General features: G+C 41.9%; 1 protein-coding gene across 4 annotated transcripts in view; it reads left to right on the plus strand.

Moving 5' to 3' along the window:
• KIAA1671 (KIAA1671 ortholog) overlaps positions 1 to 13,679 on the plus strand; it is an 899,111-nt gene that overhangs the window by 237,062 nt on the left and 648,370 nt on the right. For all 4 annotated transcript variants that reach the window (XM_085633358.1, XM_085633361.1, XM_085633359.1 and 1 more), the window contains 2 exons: positions 3,528 to 3,671; positions 5,836 to 7,516. In XM_085633358.1, coding sequence (XP_085489484.1) covers positions 5,877 to 7,516 — 1,640 coding nt within the window. In that variant the 5' untranslated portion in view covers positions 3,528 to 3,671; positions 5,836 to 5,876. The remainder of the gene's footprint in view (positions 1 to 3,527; positions 3,672 to 5,835; positions 7,517 to 13,679) is intronic.

Here is a 13,679-nt window from a genome sequence, read left to right on the forward strand (position 1 = left end):
CACATGGCCATTAGTGGATCATTTTTCCAGGCTACCATTGATATTTTTTAGGTCTTGGCTCGAAGGCTGCGCTTGCGCAGTCTCGCTCCGAGATTTAATGTTAAGAGTGGGGCTTTAACCCGCCCCTTTTTTTTTTACCTCTTCTCCATTGGCTGGCCTCTGAAATACTGGCCAGCCATTGGAGAAGAGCATTGTCTCTCCAAACAAGCCCCGTCTTTTTCGGATTCGGGGGCGTGTTTTTTACTTTCTTTCTCTCCTCTGGAATTTAAACATTCCAGCCAATGGCAAGAGGAGAGAAAGAAAAACACTCCCCCGATTCCGAAAACGCCGCTGCGTTTCTCCGAGGCATTTCTGCTTGACCTCGAAGAAAGGCGGTGGTGTTAATGGCGTCCTCTCCCCCTGCGATCGGCTCCCGTGTTCGGCTGCTGCTCTGGTCTCCGCTCCCCTGTCCTCTCAGGCTGGCGCCGAAGTGTTGTGCATGCCCTACCATTCATTTCGTGCCCGTTCAATGTCTGACCTCTATGCTAACAGAGCTACCAAGGATAGATGCCTGTCATAGTCGTGGCTGCACCATTGAATGCAAGGGGGGGGGGGGGGGTCTACTTTGAAACTCAGAAACAAGTCATTCCACAATGGGACCCTTGCAAATTGAGAGCTGTAAATGTACTTTTACCTGCACTCAGTCTGCACTTGGGTGTGATACTTATGTAGGCGTGCCACAGCTGGCAAAGGCTTGTTTCATAATTTGTGGAAAAGTATGTGGATTTTGGGGGGAAAGTCTACAATGTCATTGAACCGTGAGAGAGGAGATCAAAGAATTACGGACTGAGATGGCAAAATGTCTATAGTCGTCCCCAGAAATTTGGGCAGTTCCTTGAAAATCATAATAGGTACCAAACCCCTGCTTCTGCGCTGAGCAGGGCCATCCTGTATTAAGCTGATATCAGAAGCTGCAAGCCCTGGGTTGACCAATGAGAATTGTTACAGTGAGGGCACTAATATGCAATAAAAGCCTGCTTTCATGCCTCCGAAGTGTGCGATGAATTAATGCTGCGCCTGTCTCGCGGCTTTTACTGCTGATTGGCTGCTCCCAAGGAGTGCATTATGACGGTACAGCATACTTACAACCAGCGGCGTTTACAGGTACATTAGACAAACGCACGCAGGTCACGTAAGCTTTTTAAAATTAGGCCATCTGAAGGACTTTTCCAAACCACTAATGCTCCGAGAGAGCGTGTTCTTATATAATTGGCCTTTACGTTGTTTACACAGCATCTCCTTCAGATGCATAACTTCAGGAGCGGGCAATTACCTTATCATAATGACCGCTACAACGCACACAAATGCTACATTATTACCTGCCCCCCCAATCGGGTCATACCTGTTACAGACTGGAACGGACTTCCTGAGTGAAAAAGGGGGTGTGGGAACCCCCAAAACCACCAGCCTGCAGCTCACGGCTCCCACGTCTTCACTTTCCTCTGAAACCTTCTTGGAATGTGATAGAAGGGTTTGGGGTGAAAAGAAGATGAAAAGGTGCTTCTTTTTTGGCGTGCTTCCTGCGGGCACAGGGTGAGGCGAGGCCGGGCGCCTTGAGACGATGACCCCGGGCAGGCAGCGCGGGGTGACCCAGGGTCAGGGCTGGGAGTGACCTCACGCCAGCGCTCTCACCGTGCATCGAGTGAGCAGGCAATCACGGAGCGCTAATCCTGTTTCCTTTCACGTTGGCCGCTAATCCCGCCTCTCCCACGCGCAGCCGGGCTGGGCAAATGGTTGCCGTACTCCGAAGCCAGGAGAAGGGAGGCAGGAGGCTGGTTTATCGCCCCACCCCCAGCACAGTCTAACAAAACGCAATACAAGCCGCCTCTAATATTAGATTTGGTGAGCTACTGAGGCTGGAGCCAGAAGCCTGGCTCTGGCTCGGCTCGAGGTCGACTTGGAACCTCGAGCCCAAAATGAGCCAAATGTTCATGGTAGGTGATGAGGCCTTGTGGGCACATATACCAACCTTGAAACAAGGTGACCCGCAAATTTCCATGTAACAAAAAAAAATTGTAGTAGTCTATGTCTGTTCTTGGGCAGGGATTGCACTAGGTAAAACTGCCAAAAATAAAATGCGGATTCTGTCTGCCACCCAAGCTCAGTAATAAGCTTCGGTGTTAGACTAGACTTCCGACTTTGGTGCTGGAAACTAGCGTTTGAGCCTCGGGGTCGCGTCCACATCCTGGGATTCTGGGCAAATCACTTAATCTCCCCGTGCCTGAATATGTCATGTAAATACGGTGCTCGTGTAAAGCGCTCCAATACCTTCGGGTCGAGTTCGCGCTATATAAAAGATGCAAAAATACCTGTCTAGTGGCTGGAAAATCCGGGACCAATCCCAGCTTCCCTGCTCGACCAAGTTGTGTGATCCTGGGCTACTTTTCTTTACTGAGCCTCCTGGTTTTAATTATTATATATGAGGCCACCTTCAGATATGTGAGTTCAGGGTGTGTGCTGTACTCAGCCTCTTGTGTTAGCCTATCATGTTGCTCCAAGTATAATAAGAAGCTATGCCACGCACAAGGTACACATGACAAGCAGCCTGCCAATGCCGTTTCTTTAAATATTTTAAAGACAAAAACATAAACAAAAATAATGTCATGAGCAATGCCAATAGCTCTAACTTTAACAATGCCGAGACCATTGCATTGTAAATGCTTGTTTCAAGACAAGTGACCTATACCTGTGGAGAGTTCATCAATGTCTTTTGTGCTGAATGTTATAGTACTTTAGGCTTTTGTATTAGATATTAACAGTGTTCACTTAGTTAATTTGCATGATCAGCCATTTTCAGTATCATGGTAGTCATTATCTGTTTCCAGTGTAGGTAAGCAAGGAAGGGGAAAATCTCTTAAAAGGTCATAAGCGAGAAAAACTCATTGTTGTACACAGTGGGGTCTTGAATATGCTAGGAATAACTTGCAGCCCACATTAAGATGTTTTGTTAATCCGTGGGAAAAAATGTTTGTATGTACACTTTTATTAAATGTAATGTTTATTTGTATGTTTTGTATCTGTATGTAGCGCTTATGGGTCTTTTTTTCCCCAGAACATCAGTAAGCCGTTATCTGCATGTAGTCCGCTGGATAAAACTGTGATTTATTATTCTTTGATGTTTATATTTTTTCAAAAACATACAGTGGTCTTGTACAGTGAGTAACCAAAGAGGCAATAAGTACATATAGAGTCACACTCCTATTATGTACAAATTATGAACCAACTATGGGCCTAATTCTGAGTACTCAGTCAATTATATCCTAACACACTTTAAAAAAGGCAGACAGGATAGCTGTCACGTTTGTGACGAGGTACCCGTCCGAAAACTCTAAATCGGGCCCATAGTTTCTATGAAAAGCTTGGGTTCTTGTTATTGAATTGGATAACTTTCAAGCCCGTTGAGGACTGAATATTTTGTGCATGTCATGTAGACTGTGTGTATGGCACTATTGAATTTCAACTAAAATCTATCAACTTTTATTTTGCAGGCATGATCATGCAGACCATCCTGCTATGCAAGTTTCTTGGAATCATTTCATTGCTTGCTTTGAAAGATTACAGCCTTAAGAATGAAGAGTAATTCACTAAATTCAGCTTGTCGGTCATTGGCCTTTGAAAAGACAAAGACAAGGGTAGGTGTTGTTGACGTTTTTTGTTTTGTGAGAGTGCTCTTTTCCATAGTTCAGTTTATTTTACTTCTCCCTAAAAATATGTACAAGATTCTGGTTTCTGATTCTGATTTCTGTCTATTTGTTAACAGAAGAGTAAGGAATTTAATGTGAGTTCTAAGATATGGAAGAAATTGACATCACTGGTAACCTGCATAATTGACTCCTCATTACCTTCAAAGGAGTTGCTTAGGGCTGTCATATTTTGTGGGAGCGTAAATGAGATATTGAACAATTTCCCTTCATGTTGTCGTCTTCATCATTATTTCATGAACCCTGCAGCTGTTCAAACCATGGCTTTTGCAGTTAGGCCAAGGAGGGTAAAAGTCTAAGTGTTTATTCTTGTCAGGATCCCTTTGTTTTCAGGAACTAAAGGATTAGGTAGATAAGCGGTACATATTAAAGGTCAACAAACGGCAGATGTCGAATTTACACCTGTCCTTAGCATTGTGAGAATGTATTCATGCTTTAAGATTACTGTCAATATTTGACTTCGGCTGAACTTGCATAGTCTGTTATGTGCATGCATGTCTGACTCCGCTATTTCAATATGTCAATGATCGTCAAATGGTATAAGTAGATGCACCAGCTGAGTCTGGCAGAGTATGCTTGGAATCTGAATTCTTTGTATCTCTCAGGCTTCAGCTTAAATAAATATACCTCCTCGACTGTGTTTGATTGTTGTCTCTCATTAGCAGATAAGTGTACCCCATTTGTGCATTCACAGTTTTGTCACAGGATGATCTTTTTATGCATAATTTGCCCTATTATGGTAAAACTATAGTGTCTAAAACGTCACCATTGATATTGTGCCTTGCGTTTAGACAAACTGATGCTTGTTATATGAGAAATATTCATATGTTGATCTCAAAGCTCTTGGTGAATCCTTGAATTGGAAGGTCTGCTCCAATTCTTATTCTATTCTATCCTATTCTTAATGTTATCCAAGTATATTGTTTCCATTTTCCTCCTCCTCAAACACTCTGGCCTGCATCTTGTTTTCATTAAATGTTTACAGGGGACTACCCAAAGACAGCAAAAAAACATAACAATGAAGCCATTAGTTAGTACAGGTTTGGTTTTCACGTTTGCAAGTCGTAGTAATCCATCTAGTCATAATAAGGGGTTATAGGGAACATCTCAATTAATAGATGGTTTAAGTTGCTGAAAATATTAGGAAAACACATGATTTTCAGCCGCACACAGTATACAACGTATGAAGCACAGTAGTTAAGAGGAAGACCGACTACCCTTGTGAAATATTTCAAAACACATTCTTTATAAAGACATTTATTACTTACATCTTGTTAGAAGTTGTATCAAGGGTTAGTTTTCATTAAAGTGTGCTATTCCCACTAAATGAGTTTGGAAGTCAGTGCTCCTTCCTTCCCATACTGTACTTCTATATACCATTTCTGCAATATCCCCTTAGATTTGTTTGCACTGTGCCAATTCCATGAGTGGACTTATGCTCACTCGTTATACTTGTGTCTTCCTAATTTTCAACCGTACCCTTGTGCTAGTCTGCTCCCATTTCATTACTTGTTTGCTCTCATGCTGTCCCACAATACTCTCATCCACAGCACTTCATTAGGCTGTAACAGCCACTTCATTTTAATCTCTCTCACTCAATAGAACACCTATCCCTACGGAGTTTGAAAGTGTCTGTGCTAATGATTGTGCTGTGCCTGAATTACATAAAACGGGTGAATACCAAGTAAAGTTAAGACTTCTTTTGTGCATGTCTTCTATATGGTTGTCAAATTTGAAGGGTAGCGTATTCTACCTCATTTAAACTTCATCATGAATTTAACTTATTTATGTTATTTGTATTTTTTTATTTTTTAAATATTGGCGTTTGATTGCCTAGAAAACTGCAAAAAATTGAGGTTGTAAGCTGAAAATATTTTTCCATTGTGGACCATTACATAGGTTAACAATACTTGTGTATACTTGAATTATCTTGGCAAAGTGAGGGTTGTGAAGCTTTGTGCAATGAAACTGTTTGTTTGCATTGAGTAGCCTAACTTCTCATGTGCCACCTGCACTTTTAAATTGTTTAGTTATTAACTCTCCTTGGTTTTATAAACCGCAGTCTCCTATTTATTGTTGATATATATTTTTCCAGGTCGAATATTGGCCTGCTGGATTTCTGAAGGATGATTAAGTATGATGATGGCTACAAAGTTAGAAACCCAGTCTGCTCATATGACCCTCACAAACATAGGTGATATAAGTCACCTCACAAATGAAGAATCATTAAGAACCCGCTTAAGCCCTCTGTCAGATTCAAGTAGTAAGGCAAGTGACTTGTCCAGTTCACCAAGTTCACAGATTCTGGGAGAAAAATGTACATTTGTGAAGAATTTTACATCATTGACGTCTGTATCTGAAATAAAGCCAAGACTTTCACCAAAACCATTTTGTAAGGAGGAACTTGCTGAATTTGCTGGAAGTAAAAAACCTATTGTAACACCAAAACTTTATCCCCTTCTGAAATCATGGCAGCGTGAGAAGCCTGCAGAACAGAAACAAACCAATGACGAATTGCAGGGATCTGGCTGCACTTTTGGCAAGGATACCAACTTAGAAGATGACGGCAAAAGCACTTATGGGCTATCTACCACAAACAGCTCATCTTATTCCAAGGCAGAACCAAATAAGCATTCTGTTGGAATTAGCCGGTCCAAATCATTACGTCTGACTCAAGGGCTTAAAGATGAACTAAAATCCACAGGTCCTTTGCAAACAAAACCGTGGCAATCACACCATACATATGAGGAAGTTTCGAAGCATTTACTGAGTTTTAAAAATGAGGACACCCATCAGAAGGATTTTCCTAGCTCTTTAAATGCAAGACGGTATAATTCAGAAGGTCCAGTGATTATTAAAAAAGTTGAGTTTTCCTCAGATGAAAAGTGCAAGGGTTTTTCAAACAACGTTGCAACTGAAATAGAGCCATCTTCTCGCGTAAAGGCAATACATCTACAAAGACCAGTATCGGAAGATCAAAAACTGGATAAGGTACAACACAGAGGTGCAGAAACTTGTGAGAGTAGCTCACCTAAAGTATACACTCGAAAATCAAGACATTTATTCATGGACACATCTTCAAAATTTGAAAGTAAGTCTGTGGTGCAGTTGGTTGCTGTATCAAATGAAAGCAAAGAAAATGTACCATTTGGGCACGCTTCCAAAACATGTCTATTAGATAATGAAAACGAAACTGTGCATAAAAAAGATGATGAAGGGCACAGTTCTGTCACAGATTCTGTATATGTTGAACTTAGTAAACCTGACTACACCACTGAGGATCAGGGCAACATTCTTCAATCATCTGAGCAAAGCTTTAACATGAAGAACACCTCACCTTTAGTAAACACTACCCAAAAATACAAGGTATGCAACAGAATTAACACAGACATTAAAATGAGTAGTGAAACAGATATGCCATTTTCATATTCAGCCTCTCTGAAAACTAAGGTTATTCAAAGCAGCAAACCAGAAACGACGTTGGTTGATCAAAGAGAAGATGTTCCTTTAATAGTTAATACACAATCTACTGAAAGCTTGAAGAAAGAAGAAAATCTCAATCCAGGTGGCACAATCAAAAATCGCATCAGTCAACTGTTTTCGGTTAGTGGCACCTCAGCATCAGTCCCAGAAGTACAAACCAGTGAGGAAGAAAAAGGTAACATTAGCATTCAACAGCGAATCAAAGTATTAACTACAGAAAATGCAGACCTGAAACCTGGAAGTACACGACGTTCATTTCAGTCACGACCGCTTTCTGCAGATCTGACAAAACTGTAAGTACCGAAGGAGGAGTGTTTTGCAGTTTGGATTTTACTTAATATGTGCTTTGGTGGTTAGTATCGGGGGTGGGGGTGGGGTGGGGGGTGAGGGGGGGGGGAGAAGGGTGTGTATGTGTTTTTTTCCCAACGTAGTAAGGTGTTGTTCTGACGCATGTATTAATTGCCACAATTGTAAATTAACGTTAATAATCACAGAATATATCTACTTGCTTTTGGGTGTTTCATTAATGGACTGGTCAGCAGATGGACCTATGTTATTAATGTAAGAAAGAATGATACACTTCTTTAAACTTGTATGCTCAAACTCAAGGAAGCGGAGTTAAAAGGCATTACATATGACAAATCATGGGAAGGATGACAATAGGGAGACTTGTGGAAGCTGAGGGGGCATAATTACTCACCTTTGTCTTTTATGCGAGATTTCTTGCCATTTTGAAGTACTACTTTCTTTTTTTAGGCAACAGTTGCTATTTGGCTTACTATTCTGTGAGAAAATACTTCATTCATAAGCAAATCGTAGGTAATACAGCTAAATGTGTAAGTAATGAGAATTTTAATGAAATGGCTGTGTTCATAGGAAAACGGAGTACTCGCTCTTTGTATTTGTAGTTTCAGATCTCTTCGGACGATTGCTCCCCCAATATGAAGTTTGCATTGCAATACCGCACTGCGCTGCTAACAGAAACAGAAGAGTTACCAACCATTACACAAGGTTAGCTGGAGAGGCTAGTATTCTCCGTTCTTGGTGAGCTGGCGAGGCTAGTATGCTCAGGTGTTGGTGGTATTTTCTCCATGATGCAGCATCCAGTCATGTCCACTGCCTGTCAGCAGAGTTTTGTTTGCAAGGAGGCAAGCCCTGTGCAATTGAGTTACATTCACTATAAATGAAGAGGTGTATTCTGTTTCAGGCAAGCACATCTTGTGCAGTCAGCACAAACATCGTTCAAAACAACAGTGTAATTTCTGGTGTTCACATGGGTGGTTTCTGAATTAGGCAGCAAATCATATTGGGTCATGTGGACAGTGTCAACATCTGTGGAGGAACTCTGAGAATTTTCCTTCTTTCTGGAGAAGGGATAGTAAAAGTCTCATCTCGTAAGTAGTGTGACCTCCATCACTGCAGTGGGGTGTTGGCATACCTCACCTGATGAAAACATGAGCTCAAGGGTATCCAGAACACCGCTGCCAGACTTGTTCTCGGCATCCACGACAAGACCACATCACCCAGCACCTACGAGACCTTCGCTGGCTCCCCGTCGAAAAGAGAGTGACCTTCAAGCTGCTCATACATGCCTACAAATCCCTCCACAACACCAGACCCCAATACCTCAACGAAAGAGTCTCCTTCTACACACCTAAGAGAAGCCTCCGCTTCACTGACCTCACCCTGGCCAAAACTCCACGCATCTGCAGAGCCAGAACGTGAGGAAGAGCCTACTCCTAAATCATGGCGAAGACCTGGAACAAATTCCCCCTCAGCATCAGACCATCCCCACTCTGCAAGCATTCAGGAAGAGTCTCAAGACTTGGCTATTTGGTTGAGACTGAGCCCCCTAGCGCCTTAAGACCCTCACGGGCGAGTAGCCTGCTTCACAAATCCCTGATTTATTGTTTGAAGAGTAAATTTCACTTCGTGGGAAGACAAAAAGTGGCGAGTGTATGATATCCTGCTATGCCTTACAGAACTGCCCAAGTGGAAAAACTGTCTACCCAGATCTACAAGTCTAGTGGCAAGGCTTAGTTAATCTTGTTTAAATCCCTCCTCAAAATATTTAAGTATGATCTGTAGTGCTTAATTTTTGTTGATGATTGCAAGTAGTGGGCACCAGCAGGCATTGGGGAGGCCAGGACTTATTTTCACTCATCTCACTTTGACGCAGATGAAAAGAGGCAAGCGGAATAGAGGAGGAAGAGTGATAAAGGAAGAAAGCAGGGATGGAACTTGTAAGAGTGAGGGATAAATTACATTTTGGGTGGAAGAAGAAAGCAGCATGAAGTGCAATCCAGATTCGGCAGCTGTGCTACTCCTCATCCATGTTTCTCAGCAGCAGTGAGGTAGGCTCCTCAGAAAAACAAGCATTTGCAATGCAATAGGTCTCGCAATTGCAAGATTTTGAGCTCTTGGTAGTGAAAATGACAATGCCTTTTATAATAATAAAAGGCATTTTCATTTACAATACCAATAGGTCAAAGTTTGGAAAATGCGAGACCTATTTCATTAAAAAGAGTGCTGTGTCCCTGAAGCAGGTGCCGCGGCTATCCATTAAAGTTAATTAAAAAAAAATGAAAGGGAGGGCAAAGTCCCTGAAGCGGGCGCTGCGTTGCCCATTAAAGTTAATAAGAAAAATAATGAAACAGACCGCGGCGTCCCTTAATCTGGCGCCGCTCTCACCATTAAACTAAAAAAAAAACTAAACCCCAAAAACTTAAACAGAGCATGGCATCCCTTAAGTGGACGCCACGTTCAGCTTAACATTTTTAAAAACAAAAGGCGGCCACCATTGTCCCGTGAATGCTGTGGGGGGAGGAGGTAGCCACTTGTGGGCGTACTGCAATTACAAGAAGCATCCGCCATTGTCCCCATTATTAACAAAATAGTGCTCATCAACTTATAACACAGACAGTGTAATTAGATTAGTAAAAGGTCTAGTTGTTTTGGGAGCTAAAAAATGCAGACAAGGCACAACCAAGGAGGGACTAACTAGCCTCATAACAAATTGGAAGCCAGCGTTTACGAGGGACAATGACAGAAGCCACATCAAAAATATGGGCGGAGAATGGGTGGGGCTTCAAGTCCATACTCCAATACTGCATGCCTTGCAGCAACGCATCCGCTGCCCAGGCTCACCCTAAATATGGCCCCCTGCCCTATTGTTTTCAAATTGAGACCTGATATGTTACTGAGAATGATTGAACTGGGCTATACACTCAGCAATTCAAACCCTAGCTCTAAAATCATTTGTACGAGTACAATTAGCAAAAGGTTTTCATTTTTTTTGTTTTGTTTTGTAATAAATGTTTACATTTAAAATTATTGAATCTGAAAACGTTTTCTCTTCCTTTCTGGTATCACATATGTTGAAGATTCCAGTGCTTGAACCGCATTGAAGCTTTTCTGTTAGAATCTAAGATTACTGTTGGTGTTCCCCCAATGACTACTCCTTTCTTAAAGGAAATTTAATGTACAAGAAACCTGTGTTTCCTGCTGTATTTTTAATGTACAATTGAGTTTGTAAATATAGATTTCAGTATCGCTACATTAGACCCTTATGTGAACTTTGTATAGGGATCTCGCTGGAAAGAGGATTCATTGTATCTTGGTAGAATTATTTACGGAAATCACACGCAACTGTTAGAATACCTTGTAGAGTAATGACCTGCTTATTTTTAAAATCCCTACAAATTAGGTAATTTGTACCCTATTTTGCCTCAGTTTTATTGTGTAATAGCACTATTTTCTACATTTCTTTTGAATGAGAATGGTTTCCATAAAGCATGTATCATGCATGTGTTATGCAGTGGACACTGATTTGATTCTAAAATTAGATGGGAACTCATAACTTTTTCACCTGCTTTTCTGAAGTTTCAGGATTGGTAAACAACAATTGTCAGAAGCTTAATGCAGACAAAATGGAAGTAGTAGTTATTCACGTTCCCCTCAAGATATGGTCCACTGCCTGCTCTCCAGAGTCTCTGGGACGTTGTCCTTATCTCTCTACTTGAGTGAAAAATCCTGGGAGTTTATTTCCATAACAATCTTTCTTTCAAGCTCCAGTTTGCTAAGGTGTTATCCACCTCCTTATTTCATCTAAAAGTTCTGAAACTAGTGCTCCCTTTCCTCCCTCACTTCAACACACTCACATCAACCTCATTAAGTTAATTGTTTGGATTCTGCGTATGTCCTGAACTTGGGGCCTTCAGTAGCTACTATCCACCTCATAGAATGGGTTCCTAATCCTGAGGCAAGGCTTCGGCATAATCTTTGCAGTTTGACCCCCATTTTGAGACATTTAAAATATCTACAGTGTCTTAAGATCTACAAAAGCTCTATGTTTAAGAGATTCTGTATGTTTGAAAATGTAGAACAATAATGCCCCACTGGTAAGTAAACATTTGTTTACTTGCTACATCCCTGTTCACCCAGTTGGATTTGCTTAGGCCTCTTTCCTATGCATACTCAAAATCAAAAGAGCTTGATAATGCAAAAGTGCCATTTCGTGTAACTAAAGTATACTAAAAAGTGATGAATGTAATACGTGATTTAATCACAACCACTGGTTATTACTCGAGCAGAATCCCAGTCCATTGCTATTTTGCACACCGTGCAACCAGTTCCATACCAGTTTGGACCTAGTAAATCAATCTTGACCCGGCTCCAATTGGAACAGTCCAGCCGTAATGCCAAGCTAGGTCGTCCTTAAACTGGTATACATGTAACCCAGGACTGGTTTCACCCTAGTTATGGGCTCATCATCCAGATATAGCTTGGTTCCAGTGACAGAGTGCCCGGGACCCACGTCTGGGCATACTCTTCCCACTTATGGAAACACACTAAAGTATACAAAAAGTTGATTGATGAATGCTTGAATTAATCTCAGCTTATCTGCATATACCTGGGTCCAAACTGAGGTGTTATGGTGTGCAAAATAATCATGGATTAGGATGTGGCCAGTGTAATTACCAGTATGCCTATTTCTAAATCCTTATTCGTTTCTGATGATCCAGAAGCTGTCCCAACCTCACATCCATTCTTGTGATATCTGGCTTTGAATGGTGCACCTCTTCAAAAAGTCCTTCAACACACAACATTTGGAACTACTTTAAAGCATAACCCTTGTGAAAACTGACACATCCGAATTTTTTCAGGGAACTAAGCAACCATGGTGGTTGTCCATCTCATTTTTTATTTATTGTGTGGCCAGTGCTACTTTCTGAAACTTCCACCTTTTTAAAATGGCAAATTCTTGTGTAAAATGTTGATCAGATTTATTCTGGTAACGGGCAATTACCACTTTCGAATCCTTCATACCCTGCCTAACCCTCTAGGCCCACAGTGTTACATTCTCCCTCCAGTTAAAGTCTTTCATATAGTGACGAGACAGCTCTATATTTCCATTTTTGTAATAAACATTGACATGACTCATGAACTTTTCCCTGCCAGCGCCTGGATACCGTGACGGGTGACCAGAAGCACTCTACAAATCTGCTGATTGATTACCATGAAATAGCACTTTTGCTTAATTTCATTGTTGTCCTGTTGGTTTACATTAAATTATGTACTCTAGTATTTTGTGGTTACATCAGTTATGGAACGTGATGTAGTTAAAAACATGTGAATGGTATTGTGAATAGGTGTTTGGTTTTATCAACTACCCTATTTTAGGAAAGTGGAGTATTATGTACTAAGGAGATATATATATATATATATATATATATATATATCTATGAAGTCAAGTAAAACTTTATTCGATTGCTGCTTCAGACAATCATAAAAGCACATAAAACACAATTCATTACACAGCAAAATTAAAATATAAAATATGCAATTAATTGTAAAATTCATTTACATAAATCAATAATATCCCTTAACTCATTGTAGACTAGATGGTTTATATTACAATGCATTTCCTGACACTAAGGGGCCTTTTATGATGGCGGGCGGTTCCTTCCCGCCGGGCCGGCGGTATCCACCGCCGGCCTGGCTGGGGCGAACCGTCCACCATCCACACCAGAAAGACCCCCCACCAAATTAGGATGGCTGGGGGGTCCGCGGCGGACGGAAAGACCAGGTGGAAAAAGGTCATGACACGGTAGCGGTGTCTGCAAGACACCGCCATCCATATCATGATGAGTGCGGAGATGAGCCTTTCCATGGCGCCATTACCGCCATGGAAAGGCATGCGGTTTCCGCCTGCAGGGTCCTGTTGCGGGCCCCCTGAGTGTTGGGGGGGGGTGGGTGGGGGTGCACTTGGGGGCTACCTGTGCTACCCGCCTACATTGGCAAGGACAAGGTGGCTGGCACCGTGCGGTGCCTGGCACCTTGTGCATGCTAATGCACAATGTGCATTCCCAGCATTGTGGCGGGCGGTGCTGTGAGCTCCGCCCGCCACAATGCTGGGAACGGGGTATGCCACCGCCATGGTGGTGGTGGCATCCT

Source organism: Triturus cristatus, chromosome 11, assembly GCF_964204655.1.
Source record: "Triturus cristatus chromosome 11, aTriCri1.1, whole genome shotgun sequence".
In the NCBI taxonomy this organism is placed as follows: domain Eukaryota; kingdom Metazoa; phylum Chordata; class Amphibia; order Caudata; family Salamandridae; genus Triturus; species Triturus cristatus.